General features: G+C 22.6%; 5 protein-coding genes across 5 annotated transcripts; 2 read left to right on the top strand and 3 right to left on the bottom strand.

Annotated features, from left to right (window-relative positions):
• Window positions 1–30: 30 nt before the first annotated feature.
• Window positions 31–1029, bottom strand: PCHAS_1123900 (conserved Plasmodium protein, unknown function; the record flags this gene model as incomplete). Its single annotated transcript, XM_016798617.1, has 1 exon — window positions 31–1029. One exon carries the CDS (start codon window positions 1027–1029, stop codon window positions 31–33), a length of 999 nt encoding a protein of 332 aa, XP_016654001.1.
• A 1277-nt stretch (window positions 1030–2306) lies between these two features.
• PCHAS_1123800 (conserved Plasmodium protein, unknown function) lies at window positions 2307–3416 on the top strand (the record flags this gene model as incomplete). Its single annotated transcript, XM_736471.2, has 1 exon — window positions 2307–3416. The coding sequence occupies one exon, from the start codon at window positions 2307–2309 to the stop codon at window positions 3414–3416; it is 1110 nt and encodes a 369-aa protein (XP_741564.2).
• Window positions 3417–4792: 1376 nt separating this feature from the next.
• On the top strand, window positions 4793–8320 carry PCHAS_1123700 (DNA polymerase 1, putative; the record flags this gene model as incomplete). The annotated part of the gene is made up of 1 exon (XM_016798616.1): window positions 4793–8320. The coding sequence occupies one exon, from the start codon at window positions 4793–4795 to the stop codon at window positions 8318–8320; it is 3528 nt and encodes a 1175-aa protein (XP_016654000.1).
• Window positions 8321–8998: 678 nt separating this feature from the next.
• On the bottom strand, window positions 8999–10165 carry PCHAS_1123600 (conserved Plasmodium protein, unknown function; the record flags this gene model as incomplete). Its single annotated transcript, XM_016798615.1, has 1 exon — window positions 8999–10165. One exon carries the CDS (start codon window positions 10163–10165, stop codon window positions 8999–9001), a length of 1167 nt encoding a protein of 388 aa, XP_016653999.1.
• An 862-nt stretch (window positions 10166–11027) lies between these two features.
• On the bottom strand, window positions 11028–12230 carry PCHAS_1123500 (sphingomyelin synthase 2, putative; the record flags this gene model as incomplete). Its single annotated transcript, XM_734190.2, has 1 exon — window positions 11028–12230. One exon carries the CDS (start codon window positions 12228–12230, stop codon window positions 11028–11030), a length of 1203 nt encoding a protein of 400 aa, XP_739283.2.
• Between the last annotated feature and the right edge of the window lie 634 nt (window positions 12231–12864).

Here is a 12864-nt window from a genome sequence, read left to right as displayed (position 1 = left end):
CTTCTTCTAATAACCTCTCACAGCTTAATTCTATAAAAAGTATGGCAATATTTTAAATAATTTAAATGATCTAATATCTGCATTTTCATCGTTTAATAATTCAATATTTTTCTCGATATATTTCCCTTTGTTTACTGCTAAATAAGAGGACAAAAGGGAAAATGAAATAAGCTTGTTGGTATTTCTAAATATTTGTATAGGGAATGTTTTTAAAAACATATTATAATAATTAATTGCTAAAAAACTTAAATAATTTAAGGATAAAAAATAATAAGAACCCCATATATTATAATCTGCCATAAACATAGAAATAACAGAATTAGCTAAAAAGGTGAGGGTATATATATAATGCAAATTATTTTTTAAATAATAATTTCCTATTTGTAGAGCTAAATAATATGCCGAAAAAAAGGAAAAAAGTAATGAATGAAATTTTATGTGATATTTTAATATAATATTATACTCTAAATAATTTGATGAGGATACTAAAAATATTGTCAAAAGTAGTGAAAAACTAAATAACACACCAAAAAATATCTTGGATGTCTTGGTAAATTTTAAAAAAAAAAAATCCGAATTATTGTTAATAAAATTTATGTGAAATTTGTTTAAATGATAAAAGAAATCGCTAGTTATACAACTGAGGTTTTTAACCTCTCGAACAACTTTACACACAATATAATTATAAAATAATTTATCATTTTGAAAAAAGTTGTTATTCTCAATTAGTTCAGTGTTTATTTTTTTGTATATTTCTTTGTTTATTTTATTTTTATTATTATTATCATGTGTTTTTCTCAAAAATACGTCATTATTTATCAAATTATTTTTATTGTCATATGAAAAATTATTTTTTTTAGCTTTTAACATATGTCCTGTTTTTACCTTGCCGTTCATATAATCATTGTTTTTTGTACTATACCTTTTTAGCGTTGAAAAATAAGTTGGTTGGAGCATAAAAATTACACACTTGTTTTTCTCATATCTAAAAATATGTCTACATATTGCATTCTTTAATTTTATTGTCATTTTTAATTCTTTACTTTTTATTTAGTTCATTTGGTCATTTTTTTTACATAGTTATTATACTTTCAAAAAGAATAAATAAGCATACCTGTGTGCATATTTATCAGCCATATTATGCTAGTATATATATTCCCCTTTTTTGTTGCTTTAAAAATTGTACATTAATTTCAGGAGAATTTTCTGTATTCTTATTAGCAATGTAATTCATATTATTTTGAATACCCCCATATTTTTGTGACATATACATATATATAATAATCGTATTATATCTTTAAAACTTTTTATAGTTTTACAATCCGTTTTCTATCATTTATCCATCCCTTAAAAATAAATAACTGTTTTTTATTGTGTGTTATGTATATATATAATATAGATTACATAACTTTGCAACATTATTTATATATGTTGTACAATTTTCTTCTTTAATTAAAATTTTTTTTGTACAATAGTAGAAATATTAAAATAGCAAAAATAATATTAAAAAAACATCAAAATTTTGTAACACAGTTTTAGTCAATAACCTATTTTTTCCTATTATTCTTCGTTTTAAATCATGTTTTAAAAAAATATGTTTTTTTCCAAATTATTAAATTGGTTATTTTGTTCTTTATGGGGATATAATGTTTTTCTTTCTATATTATATATATTGCATATATTATTTTATGCATATTTTTTTTCTGGTGTGCTTATTAAAAAATCTTTTAACACCGTCATCCTGATTTTATTACTCTACAATAATAAATAATTTTTAATATATTTTTCTCCCTTTTAATTTAAAAAAAATTATTATTTTCAATTATTTTATTTTATTTTTTATTTAATATGAAGGTAAGTAACATTTACAAAAGAAAACACATTATTTTGTTAGCATTGTAAAAAATTAGCATAGACGTGTATAATATATAAATATTTGGATAAAATATATTATATGTGCATTTATAATTTTTCTTTATTGTATTTAATAAAAAGTACAATGGAGTGTGTGTTATATAAAATGTTAGTGTGAAAAGAAAAATAAATCACAATTTCCTAAATTTATAAAGTTGTACGTTTACATTTTTATATGTATAGCGTTAAATATATACACATGGTATATACTACAATTTTTTTTTCTAAAAATTGTATTACAAAAAATAAAATAATATAAGAATAGTGACAATATAAAAAGTTTATTTTATTCCTTAGTAAAAGTATATATATTATCACAACATTTGTGTATAATAGAGTTTAATAATAGAAAATTAATCATTTTTGTTGTATAAATAATAAATGGAGATAGTATGAATGTAGTTATATCACTTATTTTCTTGAGTTCAATATTATTGAACAAAAACATAATAACAGGAAATCCTACGGGCAAAGTAAATGACGAAAATGAACGATGCAGATATATGAACATTTTTGAAAAACACATTTTTTACAATTGTTATTTATTTACGAATGATGAAAATGGATGCTGTAAAATTTATATAAAAGATCGTCAAGAAAAAAAGAAAAAGAATGAACTGTTCTCTTTAAATGATATTCTTAAAGACTCCGCTGATGAATTTGATATAGATGAAGTAAAACATTTTTTTCCAGTTTTTAATGAAAAGTTATTTCACTCAACTAATGGAAAAGGAGCAGTAAATAGTAATGGTGATTTATTAATCGAATTTAATAACAAATATTTTAATTTAAAAGATATAAAAGTAAATATAATACCTAAAAAAAAAAACAAGAAAACCTTTGAAAATTATGCTAGATTTCTAAAAAAAGAAAGTGATTATATAAAAAAAAAGAATGAGCTATTCCAAAACAGTCCCTTTTATACACCTAATACATGCTTTAAATCTATTGGTGGAGATAAATGTAAAAATAATAAAAAATCAAAAAATAAAAATGATGATAATGATGAAGACCCAGATGAAGAATTAGATTACGAATTAGCTAAATCGTTAAATGTAGATATGAGCATGATCAATGGAAACGATCAAAATGGTATGAATAATTTAGACCCTTTAAAATATAACCTCGATAATTCAAATGTTAATGAAAATAATGTAGACACTGATAATAATAAAAACAAAACATTCTTTTCTCGTGTTTATAATTTTTTTAATAATTTTTCATTAATAAACTCTTTAGCGCGATCTCCAAAAAAACTAATGCAAAAAAACATCGAATTTAAAGGCCACCTAAATAATTTGGACGCGTTAGAAAAGTTTCTAGATAATGAATATATTGATACAACCGAACAAATAAATACAATTATAACAAATGATCTTCAAAAAGTATTTAATACTGATAGTAAAGAAGAAAATGTAAATAAAAATAAAGGACTTATATCATCCATGTTTAGTAACATGTTTTCACTTATTTATTTACCAAGAGCAAATGTTGAATTATAATAAATCGTTTTTTTATTATATTTTATGCTAAGATAAAAGAGTCAAGACAATCTAACATCAGTTCCCAAATTTTATATTCCACAAACCTTTGGCTATTGATATTTGTTTTAACAACGTGATCTATTTTTTAATTATTTTTTTTAATATTTCTCTTTGTTTAGATCTCTTAAACAATTTTCAAATCACAACAATTTCCGAAAGCCATGCAATTTATCCTATATAGGCATAAACAATTATCCATTTTTGATATACCCATGGATTAGTATATTTATACTTTGTAAATTTATATTCACGTTTTATTTTGTGACAAAGTACCACCTTATGCTTTGAAAGTCAAGGAAGGTACTTTTCATTTAAAACATGCTTACTATTTCCATATAATTTTTTAAATATGTTTTTAACCGTTTTTTTAATAAATTTTTAAAATAATTTTTAATGATTTTGTTTAATCTTGTTTTAATGCCGTTTTAAATTGTGCACACAAAATGTTCGTGAATATAATACAATGGCGCATATGTGTCTACATAATAACTCCTAAAACATAATTCGATAAAACTAACCAAATTTTGAAATCACCATTACTCTATTTTTTTATCATCGATTTGGCAGTTTGCACACAGTACCTTTCAGTGGTGTCAACTCGCCAAAATAGCAAAATAATGAAAAAACTATTTTTATTAAAAAAAAAAATAATAAATAATGCTTATAAAAGAGGTTTAAAAAAGGAAACATCTGAAAGGTCACATTGTTAAAGGTATAAATTATAGTTTCATTGTGGAAATTTAGAACATTTTTCAAATATATGACTTGCGGAAAAAATACATAATTTTTATGGCTAGCTATTTTTTTTTTTTTTTTTCTCCATTTTTTTTACATTAAAATGGTGATTTTACTAATTAAATTTTATCAGCGATATTGGCTATTTCGTTATTACAGAAAAAGGTTAATAAATTATGTAATAATATTATATATATATGCATTGTGCGTATGCTAAAATATATTAACTAAATGAATAGCGAAAGGATGTAATGCAAACTCTTTTGATAAATAAAAATGAAGCAAAGGAGAGTGTGTAAAAAATAAAAACTTGGAATAATTTGTTGCCATTACCTAATTCTTTGAAATCCCCATTTTTATTAAAATTGGAAATTAAATTTTGAAAAAACAACCCCAATGTTATATACATATTACAGCATAACAAATGAATGGGGGTAAAAGAATGCTGATAAAAAAGAAACAATTTAGTAAAACCAAGGGAACAAAAAATATTACTTTTACAAATTTAATTACACTCACATGATGTGAAGGGGTATCTTTATTTTTTTGGATTTTTATTTTTTTTTGAATATCCTAAACTATACTAGAGAATGTGAAAAATGAAATTATCTTCTATTGTAATAAAACATCGTAACATTTTAAGAAAATATAAGAATACCAATATACAAAATATTAAAAATATTTATATATATAAGCAAGTACACAATTATTCTCATTTTATAAATTATAATAATGTTATATATGCTTTACAAAAAAAGAAGGAGAATATTCTAACCGAAGCCAGTTCTTTTAACTCGCTTCTTTACACATTAAAAAAGTATAAATTAGATAAAATAAAAAACGAAAACGCACATATAGTTGTTGAAAACGATGGAATAAACAAAACAAATGATCCACACACATTACCCACTAATAAATATAATACTGTAGTATATGATTGGATAAAATCTATCAAAATTTATATAAGTTGGTTTTCCGAAATAACAGATGATAAATACAAATCCAAATGTTTTTCTCTTCCTACTTATTTAATATTTCATGTAGTTGTTCCTAATGATTTTGAAATATTAACAAGCATTTTAAAGCCTTTTGAAAATTATGATTTTTATAATTTTTTAGACCTCGCCAATAATAATAAATCAGACACTTTAGGTAATTCGAATTTTACGAAATCATACGAAAAAAATGTTTTGCAAAAATTGGATCAGGAATCCATTTCTGATGACGCTGAAAAAGGAAAGAAGAAAAAAAAAAATAATAATAATATAGAAAATGAAGAAAATGATGAGCAAGAAGATAATGGTGGGCTCATTACATATTGGACTAGCCAAGACGCAAATAGCAAGCACCCCATTATTGGAAATGTTTTACTTAATCAGACAAAAGTATCGGAACAACTCACAAAAAATAATTGCAATATAGGTGGTGACCAAGAGAAAGAGAAAATATATTTTTTCACTTTTAATATAAACGAATTAGAAAAGAATGATAAAGTCAAGGAAATGATCAACGAATGCATGAAGGGCGAATTTTCAAACGAAACGAATAGCATAAGTTATGAAAAAGAAAAAGATGTGAACCCATTTCTGTTTGTCGTATATGACTACAAAACATTAATACACATATTTAACAATTTAAAAATAAACTTATTAAATATTAAAAATGTATTCGATATTTATATTGTAAGCACATTATTGCAACTCGTTCAAAGAGGAGAAAAATTACAGAACGTATTTTCTTCATATACTGAAAAAACACATAATGATTTTTTATCACTTTCAAATAATGAATATAAAAAATTTGCCCCATATTTTAGATCCTATTCGATTGTCCCACCAGAATTTTCGGATGTCCTATCTGGAAAGTTTGGAATTTATGGATGGGGAAAATATCAAAAAAAAAAAGACGCCCCAAAAAAAAAGAAAATTGAAAAAACGAAAAATGAAAAAAAGAAAAATCGCCTCGAAAAAGTAAACAACCTTCAAGAGAACAATCCGAATAAGGAAAATAATTTCAAATTTACTTTCACAAATGTAGAAGTAAAACATATAAATAATATTAAAAAAATAGTATTTGGTAATAAAAGAAGTATATATGAAATTACAGAAGAAGATATGATGAGTTATTGCATTTCTCGAAATATATTTTTAATTATATTATTTAATTATTTAATAAATCTATTAAAAAATAATATGAATATATTAACACTTTATATTAAAGTAGAACAGCCATTAATTTTTTGTATAAGTGAAATTGAAAAAGAAGGAATATATTTAAATCAAAAAAAAATACAAGAAATACAAAATAATTCAAATGATCCATTGATGTATAAAAAACAGATAGAGCAATTATGTGGATATGATATAAATTTAAATTCATCTAAACAAGTTTCCTCTCTTTTATCTAAAGCATTATTTAATGGTGGCTTTAATCACGAAATTAAAACTTCACTTGAAAATCCGAACAATGAAATAGCTGCTTCAAAAAATGTTGTGAACCCCTTCAGTATCAATGATAGTGAAGATCACTTAATGAATGTCTTGAATTTGAATTCCAATTATTTTGATTATATCTCAAATGGTCAAATCCAAACAAACGACTCCAATGGTAGCGCCAACCATGATAAAAAGAAAAAAAAAAAAAATTCAACACAACAGCAAGATGTGTCTAACATAACATTGGAGGAACAAAATTGTGGAGACGAATTTGATGAATTAAATTCTTTAGCCTCATTAGACATTCAAGAGTCCAACGGGTTTACTTCGAATAATCATGATATATCAGAAAAAATAAATAACGAAATGAATAGTAAAATAAAAATTCGACAATATAGTAATACAATAAATGAAATGAAAAGAAATAAATCATTACAAACAAATAATAAAATGCTGAAAATAATAATTGATGAGTTGGAAAAAAATAATTATGTTGGTGAAAAAGAAAAAGAAAATATAAAACAAATTATTAGTAATATAAAACTATATAGAGAATCAAAAAAATTATTTCAAAATTATATTGAAAATTTACCAAAGCATATACAAAAAAATACTAACAAAATTCATTGCAATTTTAATCAATTAGGAGCATCAACAGGTAGATTATCATGTGATCAACCAAATTTACAAAATATTCATTCAAAATTTAGATGCACCATTTCATTAAAAAATGATGATATAAAACCGATATCTGTTAAAACAAAACATGTAAAGAACAAATCTGTAAATCAAAATTTACTTACTTTCGATTATAAACAAATGGAATTATTTGTTATGGCATATTTAAGCTTTGATAGTCAACTATTAAAAATGTTAAATAATAGTGATGTGTTTGTAGAAACAGCCAAAGTTTTATTTAACACAAATGATGTAACAAAAGAATTAAGAAGAATGACAAAAACGGTTATATATGGTATATTATATGGACAATCAGAAAATGGGTTAGCTAAAAATTTATTGGTTAGTGAAAATTTTGCAAAATCTTTAATTGATAATTTTTTTAACTTTTATCCAAATGTATTTAAATTTATGCAAAAACAAAAAATACTAGTTAAAAATATTAATTCAGTTTATACATTAATAGGAAGAAAAAGATTAGTTGATCCAACTATTAAAAATAAATATAGAATAAGTATGAATACACCTATTCAAGGTTGTGCTGCTGATATTATGAAATTTGCATTATTATCATGTCATAAAATACTTTCTTATTTTGATAATCCCAATCAAGATATCGATACTTTTCTCAAAATGAATAATATAAATATTTCCTTATTAAAAAAATATAAAAATTATATAAAATCAACAAAATTGATTTTACAAATTCATGATGAATTATTATTTCAATGTGATGAAAATGGTACTAACGATATTATACAATTATTAAATCCTGTTTTAGAAAATTCTTTTTTAAATTTAATAAAATATACAAATACACAAAATAGATTATTATTATTATATGATTATATGAATGATAATATATCTATACACACATACATTGAAAATATGAAATTATTAAATACAGAAAATTATCTTCTTTATAATCAAACTGAAAATTTTGATACTATTCTTCAAGACTTTAATTTAAAGTTACCAATTAAAGCAGAAGTTGGGACTAACAATAAGGAATAATTATAAATTCATCTCTTAAATTCCATTATCTATTTTTGTCTTACTAATTTGTTTAGTATCCTTATCCATTAATATGAAAATACAACTATAGTATTGATATAGAGCATGTTGTATTTTTGCCATACTTTTATGTAAAGTCACTGGAATTATCATAATTTTTTTTTTTTTATTTTGTTTTATTTCACACACAATATGTGCATATTATTATGTTTGTAAAAATTAATCGTTGTATATATTTGTTTTTGAATATGTATTATATAACATCGTTCCCTTTTCCTATATGCAGTATCCTATTCACCTGATTTTTTAACCCATGCAACCGTTTTGATGGTTATATGGTTATTCCTTTTGTAATGAAAATTTTTATTTATATTTTAATTTTTTTAAGTAGCTTTTGCCACCTTTTTGATTTACAACAAATTTAATTATAAACAAGTTTCTCAAAATATTGAAGATTAAAAATTTAAAAAAAAAAAAAAACGCACACACATATGTACAACACAAATCAATGAATATGTAAACATATGGGTATATGCGTAATAATATTTTATAAAAATAAAGGACAAAATAAAACAAGTGAAATTTTTATATAAATTATGTGTTAAAATAAACAAAGATAGGGTTACAAAAAAAATAATAATAAGACAAAACAATTTTTATTTTTGTTGCCTTCGAATATTAGTTAAATAATTCTTTGTCTATAGAATTTTCAAAGTCTTTTTCAGAAATTTTTTTTTTACCCAATAAATAATTATTAGATTGTGTGTTTTTTTTTTGTTTTTCTTTTTGAAGATTTTTCGTTAAATCATTATTTATATCTTGTAATAATTTATTTTGGCTTATTAGCATATTAATTTTTTTATTTATTTCAATAAATTCAAATTTAAATTCGGTTAATTTTTTATTTAAGTTGTCATTTTCTTCTTTCAATAGTTCCATTTGTTGTGTAAGATTTTTATTTACATTTTCTAATTCCTGTATTTGTTGATTTTTTAAAAAAAGTAAATTATTTTCACCTTCATTTATATATTCTCCCATCGAACAAAATTTTACATAATTTTTTGAAGTAAGTTCTTTTAAATAATAATTACAATTAGAGCATCCTATACAACTAGGTGCTAACAAATATTTATCAAATCGTTCTATATCTTTTAATTTTTCATTTATTTCGTCACTTTTGTTAATATTATCATTTACTGTTGTATTTTTATTATATATCCCATATTTAACATCAGGAATATAATTATTTCCACCATTGTTATTATCACTTTTTTCAGAAATTGGATCTTCAATTTCTTCATCATGTAACGAAAACATGTCTAATAGATCTCCACTTTCTGATATTTCACAACTTGATGTTTGATCGCTTTTTCTTTTTTTATTACTATCATTATTATTATTTATTATTTTTTTTTTTTTTCCTTTTTGTACTTTTAATGGTAAATTTTTTTTAGTACCATTAATTTTACGGTTTGATTGTTTTCCTTTTTTTTTCTCATTATTTACTAAATCGAGAAATACATTTAAATCAGTATCTATAGACTCATTCATTTCTTTGTCTACAATACTATCTATATTGTTGGAAATATTTTTATCTATATCTTTTAAAAAATCATTATCTATATTAGTTTTCTCGGATGTGTTTAAACTTTCTTTTTTTCGATTTTTAGTAGATATACTTTTACCTGTTTGCCGTTTTATTTTTTCATTATTATCAAATGTACTATATGATGGTTGATCATTGATACTTGTTTTTTCATTCCATATTAAATTTTCATTTTCTTTTCTATAACTACTATTACTAATCATCATATCAAGCATATCAAAGGAGAAACGGGTATTCATATTTTCTTCCATTATTTAAATAACCCTATAAAATATATCACGTTTTATCACCAATTCTTTCAACAATATCCTGGCTAGCCATACTCATCTTATATATTAAATTTAAAAGCTATCATTATACTTGTACATACTGCTGTGATGCATAATATATATATTTACTTATCCAATATATTAGCTTAATACATCACAAACATATATGAATATGCATGTTGTTATAATACTATTTTTATTTCATCGATTTTCTGAGTATTTCTTTTTTAAAATTTTTTATATAATCGCTGGTTTACATTTGGATGTTGAAAAAAACAGAATGAATCTTCTTATCATGCTGTTCATTTATTTATATTCCATTTTGATATTATAAAAATGGTACTATTAAAATTTGTTTAATTATTTTTTATTTATGTATCAATATTTATTTATTTTTTTTATATATTTACATAAAAAATTAAAAATTAAAATTTATAAAAAAAAAAAAACATTATATTTTAACCACGTTTATAAAAAAAAAATTATATGATTTATTCTCACCGTGTAGACTAAAAAAAAAATTCATATCTTAAAATCAAATTGTCAATAATGTAGTAGTAGTTATTCGTTAAATTTTAAAAACAAAATTATTAGAAATGTATAATCATTTTTATACAAATAAATATTCCTTCATAATATAGTAAGGAAAAACATTTTTGACAAAAATTATACATACATTTGTATATATTGAAGTAGATAAAAACGATATAATTTCTGTGAAACATTTTAATATAAAAAGACGGTATCCATTATGGATATTTTATGAAAAAAAATACAAATAAAATATTATAGAGTGAAAAAAACAATTATTATAATATGAAAAAAACAAGCATTACTCCCTGTGGCGAGGTCCAAACAACTTAAATAATAAAAGGTTATGTTTCCCATCTCCAGCATATACATGAGATAAATGGTTTGAATGCCCCAAAAGTAATTTCTCTTTTATCTGAGATCTTTTAAATGCATCTATAGCTACATCATCTTCGCTTGAATTATTCTCACAGTTACAAAATCCCAATTTATCGCTATCTTGATTCATTGCATAATCTAATGTATAATGCAATCCTTCTAAACGTGGGATAATCCCTAATAAACTTCTTAATAAAAAACATCTTAAAAAAAATGGCTTGGCTTCATTTGCATTTTCTTTATTATTTGATATACCTCTAACATCATATATTTTGGATATTATATAATGTAAGGATGACAAATCAAGCAATAAGTGATATAACCCAAAAATAGAAAGGCCAAATAACATTCCTAATATTACATCGGATGTGTAATGTATAAAACCAATAATCAAAAGGGAATATATAAAACAAGATAACAAAGCTGTAATTACTTTTAATATAACATTGTCCATATAACAAAATACAAATAATAAAAATATTGTTACTGTAAAAGAATGCCCAGATACAATTAAATCTGTGCATACAGGTACCAGGTTTAAATTAAGTTTAACAACTTGCAATAGGTTAAAAGCTATACTTCCTCTCTCTAGTGGTGTACATGTTTTTAATGTAGCAGGTATTGAAGTAATGTATAGTAGTGTTCCTCTTAAAATATATAATAATCCATGCATATATAAAAATCGACACATAATAGCTATAGATAAATATATACTATTAAATAAAATCAATTGAATAAATGTAATTGATAGTATACCCACTAAAATATTTGACAAATTATATGAAGCCCATTTAGGCGGGCTACAAATAAATGAATGAATTCGATCACTTAAAGGTGTTGTATATCTTATATAATAGGAATCACTATATATCATAAGGAAACTTTGTATAAACAATGCAACTAGGAAAAATACAAAGGCAATTATTAATTTTGTAAGTAATATCTTAAGTAGCTTCCATTTTGTTAAGCATTTTGAATTACTGATATCTTCATCGTTTTTTATAGACATTTCATTTAATTCTATGTCTTTATGTATTTGGCAATCGCCATTTATTATATAATTACTGTTTTCATCATTTTCGGCTTGGGGGCGATCATCTTCTTTATTAAAATTGGGAAATTTCATCGGTCCTTTTTTTTAATTTATACACAAATTATATTTTCCTCTTTTTAAATACCGTTCATACTTTTTGAAATTACAAAGATTTACTTAAAGTGAAAAAAAGGACAAAAAAAAACAGACAAAAATCCCATACAATAACAAAAAACAAATTTAATTGTAACAAACAAAAAAAGGAAATCAACGAAAAACGAAAAAAAAGCAAAATATTATATTAACAGTCATATTTTGTAGCATTTACGGAAAAAATATTATGAACAATTCATAAAATTCAATACGCACATATAAATACACTCACATAAATAAAAAAAAACATTTTATGTAGAGCCTATATTTCCATATTTACTGATTGTTGTTTATGTGTGCACGTTTTTTTAATATGCACATGTTTATGGTATTTCAATTTTGTGCTCTATAGTATATACGAATTTAATAAATCAACTCACCAAAATGAAAATAAAAAAAAGAGATACATTTTTTTTTTTTGAAAAAAAAAATAGCTAAAAAAACAATTTTGGCTAGTATATTTGAAAAATTTTATATTTTTAAAAATACACAATTTTTATAATTTGAAGTTTTTATAAATTAAAAATGTAAAATATAAGATTAATTTTAAAGAATATAATATTATTAGACAATA

The sequence above is a fragment of the Plasmodium chabaudi genome (genome assembly GCF_900002335.3).
Source record: "Plasmodium chabaudi chabaudi strain AS genome assembly, chromosome: 11".
Classification (NCBI taxonomy): domain Eukaryota; phylum Apicomplexa; class Aconoidasida; order Haemosporida; family Plasmodiidae; genus Plasmodium; species Plasmodium chabaudi.
Note: the sequence above shows the minus strand (reverse complement) of the source record. Positions and strands in the feature narration are given on the sequence as shown.